Raw genomic sequence first — 16,846 nt, 5'->3', positions numbered from 1 at the left:
GTCCCAGCTTTCTAGGTACAAAATACACAATGTTGCATTAATGCGTATTTCATAGCAACACCACATCATAAACAATACATTTCTACTAATATCAAATAATTATATTCTCGATTATAGTCAATGCTTATTATATTATAATGGATGTTATTAAATTGCCGTAATTCGTTACGCGATTATCACTAACAATAAAACGTAAAATAAAACGTAAAACGAAAAAACTGTCCTACGTTGTTGGGCCGAATCATATGACTTAAGTCATCTTGGGTGTACTGGTATGTAAGTTTATTTAGATTTCTCATAAAAGCGTGTTCTTTAGTTTTTTTAAACAATATTTTATTCTTGGCATTTTAGAGCAATCAGAGAGTTTAGAGACTAAATAAAAAGTGCATACTATATACTTCCTTAAAACTAGGCAACCAACTTTACTATATTTTATTTTTAATAAATATTTTATTCTTATATTTTTCACGTATGTTCATATAAATGCTTCAATAGCAAAATATATTTGAATCCAAAGAAAAAATTCCAAAACACGTTTATAAAAAACAACTTATTAATTTCTAATTAATTATATCGACCACAAAATCACATTTTTCCTTCGGGACTAATCTTTAAAATGAATATACGAAATTACAAACAAAAATTAGTAAGTACTTCTGCTTTCTTGAAGATTATTTTGGTTGCAGTTTTAACAACAACGTAGTAAAAATTCTGTAAACAAGAAAGAAGTGCATTCGAGCTTCTACCACTTCCACTTCTCATCCTTTGAGCTTGAAAATCAATGACTCACATGTAAGCGCGCATGAGTCGTAAACTGCAATTCAGAACTGTCAAAACCTCAGTGCAATGTAAATGGAAGTGGTGGTCAGCTTGAAACAATTCACATAATTTCTCCAACATGAAGCAAGATTGCATTGCGCATTCTAGCAACAACTCCGACAATTGCGAGGCAACGACACAGTGATGATTCAATACAATACTACACCAAATTAATACCATAATAACTTGCCTTTATCCAGTAAGTAAACAAATCAATCATGTTTATTTCTGTTTGCCAATAACAACAAATGGCACACATTCATAATATTGGCAAGTTCCTTGGTTGATTCAGATTTACAATTTTAGAAATAAGTCAACAATATGGAGGGACCTATTGAACAAAGGGAAGTACTCTTGCTCAATCTGGAATTGCCAAGTCCCTGTAAAATGCAGCAATCAATCAGTTCACTGAATTCCCCTGTGGATTCTGGAGTTCAGTTGTTGGACAGTGAGAGTGACCAAACTGATCAGACATCTGTGATGTCTTCCAGTGGTTGTGACTTAGATATGGACATAAAGAACACTGATGATAGCATTGCACAAGATGCAGAAGCAGCAATGAAGGAGTTGTGCAGTAATATTCAAGACAAGCTTATGACCAAGAGTGATATTGCTAATCAAAATACTGGCTCAAATTTACCAGGAGGCACAAAAGCAAATGCTGCAACAGTTCTACCCACCAGACAACAAAGTACCCCAACTCATAGTTTAATTGAGGCAACCACCAAAGATGATATTATGAATATTTCCCTCAACAGTTATGAACTGTTGGATTACACCATGGCAAATCAAATAAAAGCAAACTTTGAAGAACTAGATCAAATGCATGTGAGTCTGTCGGAAGAAGTGAATGAAACTTTAAGACTTCAGCTTCAATCAGCAGTTGAAAATTTAGTTGAAGTGGAACCTACCATTGAAGAACCACCTGCACCTGAAGCAGTCATTGAGGATAAACCAGTTGACACTATTGTAGACGAACAAATCGTATTCAGAAGGCAACGAAAAAAGAAGTCACGTAGTGATACACCGAAAAAGCGCGTCTCTTTTCACGAGGACATTTTAAACAGCACGAAAATCGATGATATTCATATAAATCACGGTTTTATCACAATCGAACCAGAAGGTTCAACTAATTTCTTGCTGCGCGGCTTCAAAAAGAAGCATGATATTGTTCAAGGACGATATAGTTGGGCTGCCGAGGGTGATTCAACTTATAACGAGAATAATCCGATGTGTAACAGAGAAGTCCAATCGGATATTTATGTACAACACCAGCATCGCTTATCATCGGTATCGTCCAGCTCCAGTGCGAGTTTTTCTAGTTCCATCGACGAAGAACGCATTGATGAAGTCACAGACAAGCCTGGCAGTGAGAAAAAACCGAAAGGCAGTTGTCTGAAGAAGACCAAACACCGAAAAGTGATTGACACTAATATAGTTGAAGAGATTTCAGCAAGTAAAGGTCGAAAAAAATCTGAAACCAACTTGCTTGATGCTAATATATTCGGCAGCCTTAAAAACATCTTGACATTTTCAACATCTTTGCCATTGACAGAGCGAGGAGTTCCAGAAGGGCAGGAAGATTTGATATATTCTACATCAGAGGTGTCTTGTGGAATTGACACTTCCGATTTGACTGAACAAAAGAAGAAAGCCAATGTTCAAATGGACATTGCGAAGAACAACTTGAAGCTGACAATTCAACCAATGTATCAGAACAATCTGCCTGAGAACGTAATATTATGCGATAGTAATGTTTACGAGCACAAAGGAATATCATACAGTTATGAGTATGACAACTTTACAAAAAGTTTTGAGCACAATAACCAGAAACCGAAGAATTCATCGATTTATCAGAAGATATTGAAGGAGTTTAATTTCTTTAGAAAGAAAGCACAAGAGGAGACTGGCACTGAAAAGGAAGCAAAAGATGACTTTGTTGTTGTTAACGACGGTGCTACTACTGAAGCAACAGCAACTGATAAACAGGAATCGAAACATTCAAAGAAAAATGTTGAAACCGACACAATCAACAAGTATGCACGCAATGTAAACATGGATTGGTCCGATACTGAATCAGTTTCGACCGAATCACTTGTTAACTCGAGCATGCGACACTTGAATTCCCCGCGGAGACGCGTTCATAGAGCAAACCATTACACCGTTCAACCGGTGATCAATTCGAGCGAGCCGTCAAAAAACGCGCGCACGCCCGGCGGCGCTGGGTCGTCGTCAAAGAACAGCCTCATCAATCGCTTCCTGCGACATGTGACCACGCACAAGATGCTGGATATGAAGTTGCAGAGGAAGCTTTCGCGGAGTAAACGGCAGCTGGCTGTTCCTATAAGCGCTTTGCATCTAGAGCGCTGTGTAAAGGAAAATCGTAAACTAAATCGGAGCATCGATGAAGAAATATTACAAGCGAAACGTATAAATTTCGCAGGAAAATCAGTCAAATCAACCAACAAACAACATTCTTATGCGATGTTGAATGAGTTAAATGTGATTGGCGTTTTTCCACTATCGAGTGCTTATACAACCACCGGCACACATAAATCATTACTGCTTGTCATCACTGATTCAACACTTTTCGTCTATGAGAGACAAGCGGAGCAAGGACGCGCGTTGATGCTGCTTCCTTACACGCAGTTGAATACGATTATCATAGGTCCAAGTGCGCAAACAATTCACATCTCGACTAATAATAACGATAAACAATGCATGTTGATAACGGGTAGTAGTAATATTACGAATGATATTATGATTCAGCTGGAGATGGTCATGCGCGGTAATAAGGAGAAAATTCTGCCTGCGATTAAACAATTAACAATGATGGATATGCGCAATTTGAGAAAGTTTATTTCTAAACAAACTCCAGTGCATAAAGTAAAATATTATATAGTGAAATTTATTATTCAGCTAAAAGTATTTTAATTTCTAGGATGATGAATATTTCTACTGCACGATTCTAAATGCCCAGGAACAACAAACTGAGAATGTGGACGCTTTCTTTGGTCCAAATAAAGAAGGTCCTTTGATGTTTAAGTTATCAGATACTGATTCCCGATGGGAAACTGCATATTTTATTATGAAGTAGGTGTTACTCTTGATTTGTGTTTGATGTTAATATTTAATGTGAATATTTTTGTTTAGGGCTGGAATATTATACATGTTATCCTCACCCTCCAACCCAGAACCGATGCGAGTGTACCCGCTGCTTAATGGCGCTTGCCATGGCGCGAAACGCGTTCATAATTGCGCTCGCCCGCATACATTCCAACTGATTCTGTCCGGCAGCGTGTTGTTTCTTGCCGCCCCTGACGAATATGTGGCTAGCGAATGGCTGCAAGCATTAATACATGCTGCCACGGGGGTAAATAGATGAGACTGGATTTTTATATAATATTTTGAGGGAAAATGTTAATTTTTGTTTTATAGGTTTATTCAAGTCGTGATCGATCAGTTGCGCCTGCAACTTCACTGCTAATGACTAGCGAACAAATAATATTAGTACGCGAGGCATTTTCCTGCAATCTGCTTAGCAATGATGAAGAACATAATCCGATTAAAGGACCGCAGGTTCTCTCGTGTGCTGCAATCAGTGATTTAACTTCGTTTAAACTTCCGTCAGCCGAACAAAGTTGGTGCATTTTGGTGCGTAATACAAACAAATAACAACATTAACAACACAATAATTATAATTACCTATTCTGTTTAAAGGAATTTGCATGCAGAGAAGTACGCGAAACAAGCGGGGATTGGATATTATACTTCCCAACGAACTCCGAACTCGAAAACTTTATCTCGACTTTAGAAATGTTGTGGATTTACAATAATGAGGTGAGTAATTTACTTTACAGTTACATTTTGAAGAAGAAAAACAATTGATTGAAATTACAGGGAGACAGTTTCCCTTTAACCACAATGGCCGAAGGAGACGATGTAAATAAGAAATGTACAGTTGTGAACGACGCGCTGCAAAAGTTATGGCTTTAAGAATTGGATCTCACCCCAAAGGTGACAACAGCATCAGTTGTTGCCAGGTGGTATTGATATAGAATGTAAGTTGACACAATGTATACATGCGTATAACTATGAATTGGCTCGCGTATTTTTGATCGGTGCTGTTAGATTTGGTTTAGTTAGTTGATTCAACAAATATCGTGAGTTACATTCAAGATTCAACAATATTGATTCACAAGTGAGCGAGTGCTGAATGCACTCAATGATTGATTGCATCTATTTTTATATACTCTATGTTGGTTTTGTTTGATTGGGTGAAAGTTGTGTTCACGACTTGGGTAGGAGCAATGATTTGCATCATCATTGTGAATACATTATGAATGATATTAGTAGTGGGGTTGTTCGGGTGATATTGGCTCAAACGGGTTTGTTTCAAGAGCGCCATCCATTAAATGATCACATATATAATCTTTTGCCTAGAAAATATGGGAAAATAGCTGTGGTCAAAGATATAAATTTAAATTCTAAGTGCATATATACTCAATGTTGATTGTTGCTAATATTCACATGTTATAATGCTTTTTTTACCAGTCCAATACTAAAACTACTCAAAATTAGTTAAATTTACACTATTTACCCAAATTTTCTAGCGCAAATTTATAACACCGTAGATAGGAATATGTAATAATGAACTAACCACCACTAAAACATTAACCAAACTCCAATTCTATTAATCTAGTCAGATCTTTGTTACATTATATTTTGTGATATTAAAAACTTTTTATTTGCATAGGCTAGCAATTGTAAAAGATGTACTCTGAACTAAAATAACATGTGTAACTAATATAATATTAGACACCTCTTGATAACACGTACATTTTCTATGATAGATATTATACATGATAGCAACCAAAATGATATCTAACGTGGACGTGTGTAAATTATTTGCGAATTTTTTATTTATTTTCATATTGATTTTACGTTTTCCAAGAAAATAGTGATTTTATTTATGTTTGTTTACACTTTACTCGATCTAATCTTGAGGGAGACTTGTTTAAATATATACATCTAATGAATTAAGTTTACTTTGACATGTCCGACGAGGTACAAATACAAATATCAAGAATTGAGTATTAATAGATTAAACAAACCACTTGTATCAACTACCTAGTACTTGTATGTAAAAGTAAATGCTTGCTTTCTGGCTTATCTATCTGCAACTATACATCGGTAAAAATAAAGCATTATACTCGACTGTTATACAATAAATGAACAAAACAGTGAAATAAATCAAATGTTCCGTTGTTTCTTTCATGTTTCAGGCATGAAAAAAAAAACACAATCCTGTAAACTTCTAATTACTTTATTTACAAGAAATAATCAGTGACACAATAATCTCAAAAGTGTGATATTACAGTTGGTTGTTTTGTCTCTGTTATGTTCCGCATTTCATCAATAGTTATTATTCATAATCATCACATTGTTCTGCATCTAGATACATATAAAAATGCGCACGCTTCGCATTTGTAAAAATAGAAATGCGCGCGCAGCGAAAAACCTACAATTGTTGCATATTGTAAATCTTCATCCATTTATTCGTTAATTAGCCTAAAGAATTACTTTAATGCGTTCGATAAAACAATAAGAGAATAAATATACACTGATGCGTCTTCGATAATAATCCGCATTAACTGTGCGGCGCAAACGATTTTTACGAGTAGCTTTGGCTTCCTTTTCATGTGTAGTGTTTTCAAGCACTGTTTGCTTTCCGGATTAATCAATTTACATGCACTTTATACAACAGCAAAATCTGTTCAGCGATACATATTGGGTACTAATCGGTGGAACAAGTCGCATGCTTGTTTAAAATTGTGTGGACGTCGGATGGGCATTGGGTGAACGGTGATGCAAGTGAAATTATAATGGGAATGTAACGACAAAGCTGCAATAACGAGAATGAAACATTGAAAGCATGACAAACAGTTGTAACTTGTAACAATTCAAACTCGCTCCGCATGTTCCTCTCTTAAAAATATTGCACTATTCAACTATTATCATAACCAAAATAAAAATCATAACAATTCATCATCAAAGTCAACAGAAACATTTCAACATATGTACAATTGTCAATTTTCTTTGATATTACATGAACTCGAAAATAAGTGATGTTAATTCGCTTGTTTAAGTTGACTTTCATGTTATTAACCAATTACAATAAAAATTAATGAGTACACTTCATCGATATTGCAGTCAACCATATCTACTGTGAATAATAAAGTCACTCCGCATTTAGCACTCCGAAAACGCCCTCCGCGAGTAAATTTTAATCACTATCATGCTACAGATAACGATAGTACTGCAAGCAAAACACTGCGAGCAACACAAGTAAATCATCCGCGGCGCGTCAACGATTTGCTTGCGTCGCTCGACGATTCTTATTTCAAAATTTTTAAGTAATGTAGGCCCGAAAATGATCTACAACACGATCGCGACATTGTTCATACTTTAGTTTACAGTTATATAGCGTCCATTCATAGTTTTAGTTGCTTTGTGTCCTCATTTTGTAATAAAATAAATATATAGGATCTTTTAACTTTTAGAATCAATATTATGTACACGTTTATTAGGTTCAAATCAGGTACGGTCTAAACTCGAACGCACCCCGGCCGGTCCCGCGCGCGCTGCCTTACTCTTGGCCGAAGCCGTCCGTCTCTTCGATGGCATAGTTTAGTTTCTCGACGAGCTGATCGTAGCTCTTGTACGGTGGTAGATCCAACCGGTTGAAGCAAGTATGCGAGCGCGGCAACCAGATATCTTTGCCCACCTTCTCGATGCAGAAACGCTGCGGTCCGTTCGAGCCCATCAATTCACCGAAACCACCCACGGGAACACGACATGTTCCGGTCACAAACTGAAGAAGACGCGTGCGTTTTTCGTTATCCGCTTGTCGCACAAACTAAAACACAAAATCGCAGGTATTTAGTACAGAATTTACTTAGAATCACGCTTTTAACATACCTGCCAGAACCAAACAACTTGTTTACTATTCCTCGTGTAATGTCTGTAGATGGTATGCCTCTGCCAGTCTTCCACGTCAATCTCCTGCATCCCGCACAGAAGCAACTCCAACTCACGCTCATCGAAGTATTTCAACCATTCCAGCGGCACCACTTCATTGAATCCGTCTAAAAATGCTTTGGTCTGTTGATCAATGCCGCGGTTCATACGCCACTCCGTCATTAAACCTATGTATTCTTCCTTGTTCTCTTCTGTGACACGTTCCTTATCTCCATCTATAGAAAAGTAAGTAATTTTGGTTTAATTGGTATTAATATTAATCAAATTGTAATAGAATAACTCACTTTTCTTGAGTTCGTGATGTACAACCTGTCCCAGCACTTCAAAATCTACGCTGAAGAACAAATCCAGCTCCTCGACATTATTGTCCTTGATCCATACCAACGAGTTATAAAACTCCGGATCGATGCTTTCGATATCTTTCATTAGCAGCTTCTTGTGCAGCATACGCTTGTAGAACGGCATCGTAAAACCAGAATATATAAACCGGCCGTGATACAGCGCCATCGCAATGAAACGACCGATAAATTTGAAGTATAACAAGTGGTCAGGGTTCACATAAGATGCGGGGTTTATCTGCAGACTGTAGTTATTTTTGTTTGCGTACTCAAACAGACAATACATCGGATTGAGAACCTCATGCGAGAGCAAGAAGAACCATTCTCGAGAAACACCACCATAGTCCAAGCCCTCTTCGCCCTTGAAAATGATATAAAGTCGCCTTCGCAGTTCGTACGCAGGCAGACGCATTATCGTATGATAAGAATCTTCAAAGAGTGTTTGTCTCGTGACCGTTATTTTAATGTGACTTGGAAGTGCATTACTTTGGCATAGATATCTAAACTGTCCAATTTTCCATCTGAAGGATCTTTCATAACTCCTAGGAACACCGTAAACCCCCTTCGGACCTTTGGTAGCTCCAGGTCTTGGATCATCGAACGTGGTTGTCTTTGAGTTATGATCAACAAAGTAGGGTTTGTTGTCCTCCGTATATCTAATTTCCCAACCTGGCGGCAGCGGTGCTTCATCCATCTCGCTGCTAACCTCGAGTCCTTGCGTACGTGGATCTTCCCATTGCGTTGTTCGATTCTTATGATTAACGAAATATACGCGCCCCTCGGGTTGTACACGTTTTTCCCAACCGGATGGCAAAGGACCCAATTGATCATCGTCCTCCACCGGCGCGCTGGTACCCGCCATCGTCGGTGGCTGCTGCGGATTAATCAGAAAACGCTGATTGCCCTGCTGTACGATGTGCTGGCGTTGGCCCTGCCACTGTTGATAATGTTGCAGGCGCTCCGTGTTTGGTCGCTGCCATGTGGTCGTACGTGTGTTGTGATCTACGTAGTAAATTCGACCACGACTATCGCGCCGCATCTCCCATCCCGCAGGGAGGGCCTGTGGTCGTTCCCAAGAAGTCGAACGCGTGTTGTGATCCACATAATATCGCCGACTATAGGTATCAAAGCGCATCTCCCATCCTGCCGGGAGTGGTTCTTCGACGCCATTCGTCGCTGCTCCTGATTGCGTTAGGTCCGATTGAGAGGTGGCACCGTTTGTCAGTGCCGAGGCTGATGGTTGGCCCAAAGGCGGTCCGGCTACAACATAAACGTATTCATTTTGACGTGACATCTCCAAACTGCATATTATTTGACATTTTACAGATTATTAATACATACGTATTGGAATAGGTATGGACGTCGTGTTGTTTGGTAGGGACGCACTCCGCTCGATGGATTGCCGCGGCGTTGCACCTGTCGCAGAAGACGGGGCAGCATTTTCACTTCCCTGTGCCCGTACTTTAGCACGCATTCCATTGAATACGCTGCGGCTGGATATCGGAGCATCACTGTTGGCCTGCATCAGTGGCCGCCCCGGTTGCTGTGGGCCGCGACTGACCTCGAGATGAAGACCACTCAGCAGGCAGATGAGATCACCGCACTTACTATTCGCGTCGCTCTGCTTCTCATTAATAAGGTCAATACTCAACTCCAGGTTTTCTATCTTGCCCTTATAGTACGTCAGTAGCTCGTTCAACATAACCTTCTTCTCGCCAATGGTGGTATCCTTGCGGAAGCTGTTGTGGTCGATTACGCTGAAATGCAGCGTCGACTGCTTCGTCACCAACACGGTGAACTTTTCGTTCCATTTCGGTTGCAACGTGTTCTTTACTGTGTCGGTGCGCAAAGGGTTGTTACCATCCACGACGAGCGCCACATAAGGGCTAGGTCGGAAGATATTTGCTACATTATGCTTGAGGTGCGCACATTCAACTGTAATACAAACAAACATACATATAGCCAATGTTAATATTCATATGACAAATTTCCATTTAAACAAAAACTTTCCATTTTATCCATCCTTCATAAACAAGATGAAAATACTGCTAAACAATGTTGTAATCTTTGAGTTGCATGCAAATTGCAAAGATAGAAAAGAAACCTCTCCTAAACATACAGAAAGAAAAAGTGTTTTATCGACAGACGTGCTCGTTCTACATTGCTGCTTTCGTTTGTTTTGCAGAATTGTGTAAACTGCGATTGTTCACCGACATTTTTTTCATGCGCGCTCTACCTTGAAACTGAACGCAAAGCAGGCACAACTTGAGCTGCGTTGTTGAGTATGACGTACCTTAAAAAACATTATTGACCTCCTACGTTCTCGTTACCAAAATTCAAACAAACACGCACTTAATAAACCTCAATTACAAACAAGTAATATATTTACTAAAGGCAATATCGAAACCAAACAAATTATTGTGGACATTTTCACCTAAAACTATTTATAATCCAATATACTGACAGCGAGCAGGTTTATGAATACTATTCGATAATTCTGACGAATATTAAAACGTTTTTGTCCTCACAATGCGCCGCACACAAATAAATCCCACCAAAAATAGCCTGATCGATTATATCAGAAACCATCTTTCATTTCCATGCTGGTGAATATTTTATATAAATAGAGTGAGAAAAACACAAAACCCAAAATACCATTAGCATTGTTTTGCGCCTTGGTGGCGATAACAACGCCGAGTTCCAGTAGACTAATTGTGAAAGTTAATTGCAATTATGCGATGCAGGCGCGCACAAGAATACGAGCATCGAAAGTAAAAAGTAAACGTTCCCTCTCGACAATACAAACAATAATGGCTGGCCGTCCGCGACCTATTCGAATAACTGAAGCATACAATTAATTTTCTCTAATTGACTAGGCCCATACAAGAGTCAGCAGTAGTGGTATTTTCGCATGTTTCGTGCTTTACGTAATTTGTTTAATTAATTTTCATGCATGCATATGTCTGATTAATTGTGACAACATGAAAGTACTTATATTATTCATAATGGTAGAAAATGTAGCATTTTTATAGCGAAATCGAAATCGTACGATAAACAAATGACAATGGCGCATACGTACCGGTGACATTGAGTTGGTGAAGATCCTGGTCACGCAACGCATCCGCCAAGCTAGTTGCCATGATTTAACGAAATTATTATTTTCGTTGGAAACAATCATTGAAAATCTGCGAAGCAAAAACAAACAATCAGTACAAGATATAATATATGTAAGTGGTTGTATGTTAATTAAAAGCAATACTAATGGTAAAGGAAGACCAATCATATTTACTCGAATGATAGTCATCGATAACAAAAATAGTCCTTGCTTTATACCATAAACAAATACATGGAACCAACATACCTAACACACTCCACAAATAAGTGACTAGGCTGTTTTTAAAATTGGTTATAGAATGTTTAACTTTGAACGGTAAATGAGCGCAGTTTTCTACTTTAATTTACATTCTTAAACTAGTAAAAACGTTAAAATATTAAATCAATAATTTATATTTCAGTATCTTTATTACCGTATCATCTCCCGCTAAGAAAATGGAAATTATGAACACAACGCTCATAATAATCCACATTTTTGCAATAATGCAACATGTTTAAAGGAAAGCTGAACTATAAAAAGTGCAATAACCAAGTTTTACCGCATAGCACCCGGGCCCATAAATATTTAACAAGTTTCATTTGCAAAAGCTTAAATTTTTTGTAGCATAATCTAAATATAAAACATTTAAAATTGTCTATGCAATGACAGCTCGAGGCTGCGATTAAAACCACTCACCATAAACAACGATGATTTATCATTTAAATAAAACAACACTCATAAACCTCATTGACTGATAACCGATTAAACATTGACAATAGTTAATGCTAATAGCAAGTAGCGTTCGCACAATATCCACTCGGTTGAATCATAACCGTTGACTCTCCGACCACTTATCACAACAATCAAACGAAAATGATAAGATAAATTCGCCTCACTTATTTGGAATTATGTCAGGACTTGAAAGTCGCCGCCCCTGGCACATGTACAATGTTGAATATTTAATATGTGCGGGAAATTCGCGCACGCACCCACATCACCTGAGGTTTCACCTAGCAGTAGCACACACCGGTTGCATCACGCATTGTAGCATTGCGACCCGACTGTTAATCCACTGCACGTCAGACTAACAAACTACATGTAAACACCAGGTGTTTCCCCGATGACTTTTCACCACTCTTTCTTACTCTTTCACAATTGTTGCAACTTTTACATGATTCGCGCCTGATCGTCATTGTCATTGCCGCAGTTGCGTTCAACTTGGTAAGCAGTAATCAATCGCGATACGCGCGTAATTATCAACGAGACGATGCCATGCGCGTCGAAATCAACTTGTGATATCAGTACATATTTATCGTAATTAATGCTATGAACTACGACGCAAGCAAAACACAATCCTGGCGTTGACTGAAAGTCTTGATGGATAAAGCACTATGCGTTTGTCTACGATTACGACTGCGCCTTGATCGTTTTAAATATCGTTTACATGATATTATATACATTCCGTGCGTTTTATGCTAGGTGTTAAAGCGTTGTGCACGCGATTTTATTAGGACAATCAACAAATAAATAGGCATTGTTAACCTGTCGTGACGTCATTCGCGAACCTGTCGCGAGGATTTACCTGCATCGATGTGGTCGCGCGCACCGTGCTGCCTTTCAATCGGATGGTTCGCCGTTGTCGTCGCAATGCAGCCCACCGAATTGTTCATTATTTGTTTTTGACGATACGCGGCGCGTTTACACTGCACAAATTGTTTTAACGCTCGACAACAACCATCAACTCGACCATTGTGACATTTTTACTGGTGTAATCGTAGGTTGTAGATGGCGCATTCATCGCTGGCTGTCAAATGATTTATGCGATCACAACGCCACTAGCGGAATTTATAAACTTGAAATATGTTTAGTGAGTGGCCTAACATAATCATAAGATTTAAAAGTTTTTTGGCGATTTTTAAATTGTTAAGGCACGTGGTCAACGTTTTTTTTATCTGCGATTGCACTTTTCGTTCCTTTGTTCATTGTTCAATTTGTGCTCAAACACTGAGGGTACAGTATCGTGTTCTTGTATTTCCGACTCTAATTAAACGAAACAAAGTCTGCATCATGTCGTCTTCTGAAGATGAATCAAGATCTGAATCCAGGGATTCATCCGAACAAGAAGAACAAGAAGTTGCATCCAGCTCAAAGAAGGTAAATCGTTCGATAAAGAAGGCAAGGGCAGTAATGCACCATCGCAATCGCATGCATCAGTTTTACGCGAGTAAAGCACTCGTTACCGAAATAAAACGCTTGCAACATTCAACAAAGCTAACATTACCCCGATTGCCATTCGCGCGACTAATCAAAGAAATCGCGAACCAATATGGCGATTTTCACTTTCAAAGCAAGGCGCTGGAAGCTATCCAGGAATCGACTGAACTTTTCATGATTGGATTTATGTCTGACAGTTATCAATTGACACGGCATCGAAAGAGACAAACATTGTCAGTGCCAGACATGCAATTACTGTCCAGTTTGGTCTCAGACCTGATACCCTCATTGCAACCTACCTAAAGTATTTAAAAGTATTGTGAAATGTCTTTGTGATTTTTATTTTGTCTTGTAACTTAACTATTTGAAATAGCTTGCATAAAATGTAATTTAAGAAAGGACTGCCATGTACTAAAGTTTATGCATGTATTCAAAGAACGAATTAGTAATTATAATGATTAATATATTATTGATTGATGTTATACTTTGATGGCACATAATGGCCTCGCGCCTTGCTATTTCTCTTAGCTTTTTCAATATCCACATCAGGATATTGCTCCTTGACAGCTTCCAAATCCACTTTCGGATATCTTTTTAACAATCCAATCACATGATTAAAATCTCTCCTGTAACCAAAGAACAAATGTTATAGCCAGTATACTAAAATAACATGAATAATTACGTCTTAGCCTGTCGTCGTTTTTTAGCTTCTTGTTCTCTATACAAAGCCAAAAACTTTTTCACATCAGGATCATCTGGATTGAAGCTATGTTCCTTTAGCCATTCCTCATTCTGTTCTTTTGGTATCAGATATTCTTGTTCAGTGTGTTGTACTTCTAATCCAAATGGATTCTTCATTGGCTTAGTCTCCCTGATACCAGGCTTTCCAGTTTCTAGCATGTGATAGGCTACATTTCTCTCCTTGACTACTGCTTCAAGATTATCCATGGAATCTTTAACCTTATCAAGCCTCTCTGGGCTTGGAAATAGTCTGGTTTGCTGTTTGGATTCCTCCTCCATGGTCAACAACATGTTGTGCTCTTTGAGTAAAATGTACCATAACTTATGCAAGTCAATATTTGATTTTAGTCTAAGTTCTTCTAGTTTCCAGCTTCGACCAGACTTTACTTCAGTTGCACCCCAGTTTTTCTCATCATCAAAGAATTCCATAAATTTAGATTTTTTAGGTTCTTCAGGGGGTGGAGGTGGTGTCGATTTGTGTACGTTTCTTATATTGATACTAATAAATATTATAATTATTAAATACTGTTTTATATAAGACAAGAAAAAAAAAGTGGTAGCTAAACTTTTACTTACAAGATAACTGGTTTAATATTGCGAGTGTGATTCTCTAGGAAAGTACTTAGTGTTCGCAACGGCACTTTTTTAAGGACATTCATTTTAGTTAATTGTTTCGGCTGTTTGGATAATTTTATTCTTATTAACCTAAAACTCTTCTTTTCATGTGCAGTGATCATATATATTTAACAATTGTCTACATTTATGAAATTACTTAACGACATTATAAAATAACAATAATTTTTTAAACAAAACTAAATAAATTTTAGGGCATAATTTTGTTTGCTGAACTACATTAAGTAAATTGCGAATATTTTATGAGTCTCAATTTTCCAATTTGTATGATCTGTGTACCAAAAATATAACCTGCCAGAAACAATTCTCATATTTGCGATAAACTTAAGCTGAGTTAATACCATCTGAGCAAGAATTAATTCAACACTATAGAATAAAACATTGTCATTTTAATATGATTCTACGAATATTAGTAATTCTGGCATTATTTGCTCTACAGATATTCAGTTCACAAGAATCTTCCCCATTCACATATGAAGTAGACTGCAGCACATTACGAATGGGCCAGTACCTTTGCCCAGATCCAAGATTTTACAACCAAATTGATCCCAAAACGCAGCAATTGCGCAATTGCAAGAAAAACAACAAAGCCCTCATGCAATGTGTTGCTGTAGAAGGTTTAATGTGCACTGAAACAAAAAACTCCACATTCTTCAAAGAAGTGCCCTGCAAATGGACAAATGGATACTCCTTCGAAACAACAATGTTACTCTCAGTGTTCCTGGGAATGTTTGGGGCTGATAGATTTTACTTGGGCTATCCAGCAATAGGTCTTGCTAAGTTTTGCACATTGGGATTTATGTTCATTGGCCAACTTGTGGACATCATCCTCATTGCAACACATTATGTTGGCCCAGCTGATGGATCTCATTATGTCATGCCACATTTTGGCCCAGCTGTGGATGTAATAAGAAGTGATAACTCAACTTATAGACTAAGACAGGATGATTGGTAATTGTAATAAAATTTAGATACATATTTAATAACTATTTATTTACATAACTATCTGCATAGATTAATTTGTTTCATTTGATTTTAAAGAAGCTTCCTGTTGTATCTTCAGAAGTTGTGCTTTGGCAGCATCAATTTCCTCCTGTGTTATGGTGACTTCCATTCCACATTCCCTCTGTTCATCACGAAGAAATTCTAGGGTCCTTGCCTTTTCTTCCAAGAATGCAGGATGTTCTTGGGCTAGCAGCATCCTATACTCCTTAAGTTTATCATCAGTCACCTGATCACAATACTTCTTGGTGAGTTTCACAAGTGATTCCCTCCTGACCACCCATCTGAATTCATTTGGTGGTGGTTTATAGACAATATTCAATGACTCCAGCAACCATTCAAACTTTTTGTAATCCCATCTTCTTAAATACTTCAAATGCTTCTTTCTCTTGTCAATAAGTTCCTTAAGATTGACTTTAAGTCGTAAATTACGTGGGAATTTCTCGGCTTGTTCTTGAAGAGCACGGATAGCTCCCGTCCAACGTGCAATTCTTGCCTCAATTGAACCTTTGTCAAGATCATGCCGGTTTACATTCGCGACAACTGATCTAATGTACACTTGCGTTGCCTTCTTACGTGGCTGAAACTCCAGGGTAAATAATCGTCGCACTAATTCATCAGCAGTTTCCAATTCCTTGCTGTTTCGGAAATCGTAAGCAAGCTGAGAATTTTTGATTTGAGGCATCGGCTCTAAATCGCCACTTTTCTGCGGTTTGATGCACGAAATCTTCTCGGGACGCGCCCATTTTATTTTCAAATCACTTTTAAACGCATAGTTTCTTAATGGCACTGCGTCAAGACGACTTTTATTAACAATGTTCGTATAGAGTTCATTTTATTTCAACAAATCTGCAAACGCGTTTGATGAATGATGAATACAAGTTGGGGTTACGTCTACACCACTGTTACACATGTGGTGTATTGTAAGTTGCCTATCTAAAATTTTTGACATTTAAAAACGGAC

The 16,846-nt window shown here is 38.0% G+C and overlaps 6 protein-coding genes across 7 annotated transcripts; 3 read left to right on the top strand and 3 right to left on the bottom strand.

Moving 5' to 3' along the window:
• The first annotated feature begins 838 nt into the window (after positions 1 to 838).
• On the top strand, positions 839 to 6,077 carry LOC135796652 (uncharacterized). The gene is made up of 7 exons (XM_065308765.1): positions 839 to 1,018; positions 1,126 to 3,705; positions 3,761 to 3,912; positions 3,973 to 4,192; positions 4,258 to 4,473; positions 4,540 to 4,659; positions 4,720 to 6,077. The coding sequence occupies exons 2-7, from the start codon at positions 1,141 to 1,143 to the stop codon at positions 4,813 to 4,815; spliced, it is 3,369 nt and encodes a 1,122-aa protein (XP_065164837.1). The 5' UTR covers positions 839 to 1,018; positions 1,126 to 1,140; the 3' UTR covers positions 4,816 to 6,077.
• A 52-nt stretch (positions 6,078 to 6,129) lies between these two features.
• On the bottom strand, positions 6,130 to 13,081 carry Su(dx) (Suppressor of deltex). Of its 2 annotated transcripts, none has more exons than XM_065308767.1 (6): positions 12,875 to 13,081; positions 11,278 to 11,383; positions 9,540 to 10,133; positions 8,145 to 9,458; positions 7,801 to 8,075; positions 6,130 to 7,738 (listed from the first exon to the last, which is right to left on the bottom strand). In XM_065308767.1, the coding sequence occupies exons 2-6, from the start codon at positions 11,336 to 11,338 to the stop codon at positions 7,469 to 7,471; spliced, it is 2,514 nt and encodes an 837-aa protein (XP_065164839.1). In that variant the 5' UTR covers positions 11,339 to 11,383; positions 12,875 to 13,081; the 3' UTR covers positions 6,130 to 7,468. The 2 variants fall into 2 exon arrangements, with proteins under 2 accessions (XP_065164839.1, XP_065164840.1); XM_065308768.1 differs by lacking the exon at positions 12,875 to 13,081 and adding an exon at positions 11,989 to 12,235.
• A 278-nt stretch (positions 13,082 to 13,359) lies between these two features.
• On the top strand, positions 13,360 to 13,809 carry LOC135795459 (histone H3-6-like). Its single transcript, XM_065307144.1, has one exon. The coding sequence runs from the start codon at positions 13,360 to 13,362 to the stop codon at positions 13,807 to 13,809; it is 450 nt and encodes a 149-aa protein (XP_065163216.1).
• A 109-nt stretch (positions 13,810 to 13,918) lies between these two features.
• On the bottom strand, positions 13,919 to 15,129 carry mRpL47 (mitochondrial ribosomal protein L47). The gene is made up of 3 exons (XM_065308769.1): positions 14,824 to 15,129; positions 14,189 to 14,746; positions 13,919 to 14,132 (listed from the first exon to the last, which is right to left on the bottom strand). The coding sequence occupies exons 1-3, from the start codon at positions 14,982 to 14,984 to the stop codon at positions 13,973 to 13,975; spliced, it is 879 nt and encodes a 292-aa protein (XP_065164841.1). The 5' UTR covers positions 14,985 to 15,129; the 3' UTR covers positions 13,919 to 13,972.
• A 20-nt stretch (positions 15,130 to 15,149) lies between these two features.
• Positions 15,150 to 15,858, top strand: LOC135796657 (TM2 domain-containing protein CG10795-like). The gene has a single exon (XM_065308772.1). The coding sequence runs from the start codon at positions 15,275 to 15,277 to the stop codon at positions 15,833 to 15,835; it is 561 nt and encodes a 186-aa protein (XP_065164844.1). The 5' UTR covers positions 15,150 to 15,274; the 3' UTR covers positions 15,836 to 15,858.
• Positions 15,855 to 16,777, bottom strand: LOC135796656 (small ribosomal subunit protein uS15m-like). The gene has a single exon (XM_065308771.1). It carries the CDS (start codon positions 16,565 to 16,567, stop codon positions 15,896 to 15,898), a length of 672 nt encoding a protein of 223 aa, XP_065164843.1. The 5' UTR covers positions 16,568 to 16,777; the 3' UTR covers positions 15,855 to 15,895.
• Between the last annotated feature and the right edge of the window lie 69 nt (positions 16,778 to 16,846).

This window comes from Atheta coriaria, unplaced genomic scaffold, assembly GCF_025399875.1.
Source record: "Atheta coriaria isolate IRGN ID8LTWV9N9 unplaced genomic scaffold, Caltech_Dcor_3.1 hic_scaffold_7_pilon, whole genome shotgun sequence".
Classification (NCBI taxonomy): Eukaryota; Metazoa; Arthropoda; class Insecta; order Coleoptera; family Staphylinidae; genus Dalotia; species Dalotia coriaria.
The sequence above is the reverse complement of the archived record's forward strand: the minus strand, read 5'-3'. Positions and strand labels throughout refer to the sequence as shown.

What these genes read in the sequence shown, in the direction of transcription:
- LOC135796652 (XM_065308765.1), top strand. Translation starts at nt 1,141, where the DNA reads ATGGAGGGACCTATTGAACAAAGGGAAGTACTCTTGCTCAATCTGGAA. An exon ending in ACTGCATATTTTATTATGAA is followed by an intron (nt 3,913 to 3,972) that starts GTAGGTGTTACT and finishes ATTTTTGTTTAG; the next exon opens with GGCTGGAATATTATACATGT. An exon ending in TAATACATGCTGCCACGGGG is followed by an intron (nt 4,193 to 4,257) that starts GTAAATAGATGA and finishes TTTGTTTTATAG; the next exon opens with GTTTATTCAAGTCGTGATCG.
- LOC135795459 (XM_065307144.1), top strand. Translation starts at nt 13,360, where the DNA reads ATGTCGTCTTCTGAAGATGAATCAAGATCTGAATCCAGGGATTCATCC.
- mRpL47 (XM_065308769.1), bottom strand. Translation starts at nt 14,984, where the DNA reads ATGATCACTGCACATGAAAAGAAGAGTTTTAGGTTAATAAGAATAAAA. An exon ending in AATATTAAACCAGTTATCTT is followed by an intron (nt 14,747 to 14,823) that starts GTAAGTAAAAGT and finishes AATATTTATTAG; the next exon opens with TATCAATATAAGAAACGTAC. An exon ending in AAACGACGACAGGCTAAGAC is followed by an intron (nt 14,133 to 14,188) that starts GTAATTATTCAT and finishes CTTTGGTTACAG; the next exon opens with GAGAGATTTTAATCATGTGA.
- LOC135796657 (XM_065308772.1), top strand. Translation starts at nt 15,275, where the DNA reads ATGATTCTACGAATATTAGTAATTCTGGCATTATTTGCTCTACAGATA.
- LOC135796656 (XM_065308771.1), bottom strand. Translation starts at nt 16,567, where the DNA reads ATGCCTCAAATCAAAAATTCTCAGCTTGCTTACGATTTCCGAAACAGC.